Genomic DNA, 6,000 nt, shown 5'->3' on the forward strand with positions numbered 1-6,000 from the left:
AACTCAAGTAGTGACATTGTACGTGAACGGTTTTTAAAAACATTGTTAGATTCTACACATCAGCTCAATCTGTGGTTGTTCTCCACACTTCAAGTCACACCTGAAACCACAAAATGTTCCAGGAAGCATACAGACAGAGTGCAAAACAACAATGGGCGTTAACAATCAGTCATGTCAACTGCATTGTTCTGTAGAGGCTTTGTTTAATCTGTGCAATTTGTTTTTCTTCTAAAACAGCTTTGCATTCAGACACATGCAGCTCCTGTGTTTACACCACACAGAGTACAACTCAAATACTCTACATCAATCAAGGTTTAATTACAGAGCAAATAATATAATGATGAGAATAAAATACTTTAACATTAAATTTGGCACTGACCATAACTTGTACTTTTAACGCTTTCTGTGTTGGAAGTTCACTTCTGTCTTCCTTTTTATGCAGCCGTGCATGTACACAGATTTGAAAGTACGTGGAACTGTGTTTCTCCTTGCAGAGGATTTTAAGTTTCATTTTCAGGAAAACTTCAGCCCACCCACCACCACACCTCTCACAGTTTGTAGTTACATTTTCCTCTCGCTCTTACTCTCATCTTCAAAGCCTACAGAACCAGAGAAAAGGTAATAAAATCTTTTTATACTAATGAACATCTTAAAACAGTGAGGTCTTTGTGAACACATGATACTGGTTGGTACATAGTTTTATCATCAGTAAGCTGCAGTGAGTTAGTTAAAGGAAAACTGTACTTTCTTCAAAAAAACCATGATCTGGATGTGTGATAATTATCATTGCTGTCAGCACAGCGAGGACAAAGGAAGTTACAGTTTAGCCTTTTAAACTCATTTTAGCCACTATTCTGTCAAACAACTAATCTGTATTAGCGCAGAGTTTGGTAAATGTTAGTTGTTGGATTTTGTGTAACATGTAATGCACTACAACTAAAAAAACACCCTTTACATGATAGCATCTTAGGCACAGTACCCAACGAAATATTGGCTACTGACGTCGCTTTGTCTGCGCTATAAATGAATTCAGATAGCAGCTTGCAACGTGAGAAATAAACTGCATGCCAAATTTAGGATTTGTTAGAAACACATAGCTTCTCCTGTCCCTGTTTAGTATGCTTGATTGAACCTGAAGTTAGCTAAACTCTCATAACTGTAAATAATGGGCCTAAAATGCATTTGGTATGGCTTTTATGTAGCATTTTTCAAGTCTTGTGCTCAGCATTCAACATGTTTTAAATCACATCTTTATTTAGCTCATATTCACACCTACAGATGTACCATTTTCAGTATACAGCCAATTTATAATCATCATTTAACCTAATATGCATGTCTTTAGAGAAAAGCTAAGGGGGTACAGGAAGACCATGTGGTGTTCGTTATGGTGAAACCACATTTTGAAATCATTACATGGATGAATATACTTGAATTTTTAGGTAGTTCCTTTTTGTTTAATTACACTATTCAAGAAACAGTGTACGTCATGCTAGAAAGCTCGTCTTTTCCAGGGATGCCAAATTTTAGCTATCTGTTGTAGGAAGATAAGAGGGCGTGGAAATATTTTATTAAAACCCTTAAAGTTGAAAAAAATATTTTATTATTAAAGCTAGATTATTTGAAACAACTAAAGAGTGTTAATAGAAGTTTTTGTTTTTTTTATGTGTGATAGTGTAATTAGACTTTATGCCTATGTATTCACTCATTGACATAGGTTTAATTAATTTCTTGCTGTTCACAAGTCTGGGAAGGTTTATCATGACAGACAAAACGAAAGTGGCAGTGTTTAGTTATCATGCACCGCTTCATGGTTAGCAAAAATGAAACTTGGCATAAATTTTCCTTTTGTCTTACCAACTGTCAAAAACAGGGGTGAATGGTGATGATTTGTGTTGGCAGTCAAAGGACCTGGGTACGTTACATTCATTGAGTCGACCATAAATTTGGTACTCGGACTGAAGACATCAAATATATGAAGCAAATTATATGAAATTATGTACCAAAGAAAAAAATGGATAAATAACTCTAAATATGTCTTATATTGTTTCTGTTACATCACAAAAATGTTACCATTTCTAACGTTCAACAAGTCAAAGCTGGAAAATGTTTTTTGATATGAGGAAATGAAAGCATGTTGTGTGTGTTTGTTCATAGGTTTTGCCCTGTTTTGATAGCTGTGGTCACACCAAAGATAAAGTTTATTTCTTCATTTCTCTCTGCATGGTTTTAGCAGCATCAAAGTATCAAAGTGTGCTTGATTAGAGCAAAATGTATCCAAAATGCGGCCTTTGTATAAATAGACACCTACAGACTTCAAAGAAAAGAAAGGTGGGCTAAAATTCATGCACAACAATATGAGAGACTGATAAAGTATACAGAAAACAATGATGGGATGACTTTAGTTTTTGACACAATGCTTCTGCAATTTGTATTTATCACTACACAAGGACAAATAATAATGTGTAAAGTGTCTTTGGTTTTCTGATGTAGTGCGTCTTGAACGCTCTGCATTATTTTGGATGCTCTCAAAAGATTTTGTGTGACTTTGAACTGTTTGAAACTGTGAATTTATAAAAGTTATAGATTTGAAATGTGCTGTGAATGCAGTTTGTAAGCTCGGTTTTAGCAAATTCATGAGTTTTAAAGGGTGTACTCATAAATTTACTGCCAATAGTCAGTGTAGGGATTTTCATGAAACAGGAAACTGTAATTTGTAAAAATATCCACACTGTGGACAGTAATGTTGCTATCTTTTTCATATTCTAGCATTTGATTTCTCCGTACAGAGGAGCAACTAAAACTATAACCCTTCAATGCATCTCTATTTCTACCTTCTTTCCTCCAGAAATGGCTGAATACCAGCAGCCCACCCAGATAGTGACAGTCTCCAGCACTAATCAACACCCTGGGACTTGGAGCACTGGCCTCTGTGATTGCTTCAGTGATATGGGCACTTGTAAGTTAATCTAGCAAACTCTACAAACAGCAGTGATTTTTGCATCAACAGTCTCCTCAGACTTTTATTCAGAGGTTCTTGAGTATCTGACCATCTGAAGTTAGGACTGAAGTCACCATATGAAACACAGGATGCACAAGCTAGTTGTTGAAGGAGAACTTATTCAACAGTAAAATAAACTTGTGTCTCTGCATATTTTTTTCTCTTCTGTCGAGGTTGCTGTGCCCTTTGGTGTTTCCCCTGCATGCAGTGTGATACAGCCAATAAGCACGGGTGGTGTTGCTGCCTCCCACTCTGTGATGGATGCTTCGTGGTGTCCTGCACGCTTCGCCAGTCAATCAGAGACCGCCACGGCATCGCTGTAAGGCTGGGGGCGAGGGAGGGTCAAGGTTATTGTTGTTAGCTAAAAGCTAAACCGAGGAGTGAAAAACTATTTTATTTAAATTCAATTTCGTTTTAAAAGATAAGCTTTTCCTACAAAAATCAACATAAAAAGAAACATACTGACACTGTAAACGTCTGCCAAGCCAGCTCACTCTGGACAATAATTACTTTTAATGAACAGTGCTGTATCTTGGACAGTTTTATATATTCATTTATATTTATATATATATATATATATATATATATATATATATATATATATATATATATATATATATATATATATATATGTCTACATATGTACTTTAAGAATATGTAGACAGTAAAAATAACACACTTGAAAGAGAAACATAGATGTGCAATGTAGAAATGAGATCAGAAGGAAAAAGGTCACATGTGACATGATATTTGGATGTAAATTATTTTGGATATTCTGAGTCCCCTTATAGCAATATTAGTTCCTAAATGTTGCCAATAAGTAACAAGTAGAATTTTATGAAATTTTGACCTTATTTGACCTTGCAGAAAGGTCAGAGGTCCAAAGTAGTCATATTTACAGTGCCCATGTATCATTCCCTATATGCCTTCATGTTTTCAATTGGAACAATGGCAATAAGAAATATTAAATATTAAATTTGGAAACACAGAAAATTTACATAAATTGTCTGCATGTGCTTTGTGCGTGCAGACTCTTGTGAAAAATCAATAGCTTAATGGCAAAAATTGGCAAATTATATTATAATTAAGATTTAAATCATCTGCATACTTTACCAATTATACTGACAGTTTTCATGAATTGTGGGATGGCGTTTTCTCCTCTCCTTTCATCAACTAAATCAGACAAGCATGGGGACTCCATGTTTCCTAATTGTGTTGAGTTGTGGGTTGTGTTATGTCGTATTCTTCTCTTCTTTTTCTCCATCCTGCAGGGTTCGTGCTGTGATGACTGCTGTAAAATACTTTGGTGTTACACGTGTGTCTGGTGCCAGATGCATCGTGAGGTGAAGATCAGGGCCAACATGCAGCCGGCCACCTCAACGGTGGTCACCACTCAAGTTGTCAGAGCGTAGGATGTAACCATTTTGGCTGTTGGTTGAGTGAAGATGGCCAACAGTATTTCAAAGTTCATTTCAAGTATTTCAAAGTGCTGATGCTTGTGTAGTTCAATACAATATGTAGAGTCTGTGTTAAAACCAGATGCTTTAAGTTTTGGTAGCGTGTTGGATATATAATACAACTGAGAACGTTTGTTTACTCTGGCTAGTAAAATCTGTATAATTTCACATGGTCACTGTTATTGTAATCTTTCCCAAGTTAAATTTAACGTTTGCTGAAATAAAAAGTTATTCATATTCACCCATTATATGTTGCTTGTTGTACATTTTTGCTCAGCTGTGGAGACACGTTTCTTCAAACCCTGAATATGTCATTTGCAGCTGGGTCTGGCTGGCCAGCTAGTGTCCTCCAGGGGGTCTGCTTAAACTCCTAAAATGATCAAGTGAAAGACTGATTAATCTCCTAAGATGAAGGTTATAACACAAAATCTGTCTCTTGCTCTCCCTCTCTCTCTGTCTTTCACTCACACAGACACACACACCGCCACCATCAACTTTGCTAGATTGAAAAGCATTGACCAGGCAGCTGTGATTGAGCAGCAATGTCTATCCAACTCTTTTCACGTTTTTTGTGGTCGTGATAATTTTGTGAGGCCAGGACTGGACTGGGACAAAAAAATCAGCCCGGGCATTTTAAGGAAAAGCCATAAAGCCTTTGAATGAAAACAAATGCTGTTGTGACAGTGATGTACACTATCTTGATGGTATGGATCAATCTAATAAGCCTACACCATCCTCCCAATTCTGGTATTTTAAACAGTACTTACCGGAAATATCAAACAACCTAATCAATAATTACATATACCTAACTAGCAGGGTTGCCAACTCCCAGCCAAAAAATAGGGAACTACCCCCCACCCTCCGCCTCATGATGCTTAATCGACGTAATCAACTTTAATTTATTGCCAGGGTAAAACAAATGCACAGAAACCAATTATTTTTCTACAGTAATTAAATACATTCAACCTCTTTCTTCAACAGAATTGCAGCTTGCACACATGGTACCTTCTATAAGTACTATAGCTTATTAGAGCATATATTAGATTTAATATTTACTATATACAATAATGAATTTCTATACATTTTACATCAGATGACCACTTTGGTTGTAAGATTCAGATAATTGTTTATTAAAAGCTAGACATTTTAAATGAGAATAAGAAAAAAAAACAGTATTTCTTATTATTGAAGTAGCAGCAGGAGAGGGAGGGGGAGAGAATGAGAGAAGAAGAGGCAGCTGTGCAGGTTAAAGATGCAGAATAACTCCAGCTTTGTGGGGTTTTTTTCATTCTAGCTGAAGTTCAGGACAAGTCGCGTTCATCGAAAGGCTCGGATGAGCTTGCCAAAGTTCTACAAGTTGTGCCTCCATCGCTTGTGTCCAGATCACACGCTTCACTGACGTGCTGCTCCACCTTTTCACTTTCATTTCTGTGATTACGCGTGCGCAGTGTGAGATGTTGCGTTGATAACCTCACGAGGGGCGACAGGATTTCAAACAGGTTTGATTTTCTTGCGACCATACTATTGCTGATCAGAAGCTGGTCG

At 36.7% G+C, this 6,000-nt stretch overlaps 1 protein-coding gene across 1 annotated transcript; it reads left to right on the plus strand.

The window, feature by feature from the left end:
- Positions 1-239: 239 nt before the first annotated feature.
- Positions 240-4,703, plus strand: LOC146714911 (placenta-specific gene 8 protein-like). Its single transcript, XM_085451258.1, has 4 exons — positions 240-618; positions 2,846-2,956; positions 3,172-3,317; positions 4,270-4,703. The coding sequence occupies exons 2-4, from the start codon at positions 2,848-2,850 to the stop codon at positions 4,408-4,410; spliced, it is 396 nt and encodes a 131-aa protein (XP_085307384.1). The 5' UTR covers positions 240-618; positions 2,846-2,847; the 3' UTR covers positions 4,411-4,703.
- Positions 4,704-6,000: the final 1,297 nt, after the last annotated feature.

This window comes from Copadichromis virginalis, linkage group LG3 (assembly GCF_057382275.1).
Source record: "Copadichromis virginalis isolate Kocher_CV1m ecotype Utaka linkage group LG3, C_Virginalis_male_GT1.1, whole genome shotgun sequence".
In the NCBI taxonomy this organism is placed as follows: Eukaryota; Metazoa; Chordata; class Actinopteri; order Cichliformes; family Cichlidae; genus Copadichromis; species Copadichromis virginalis.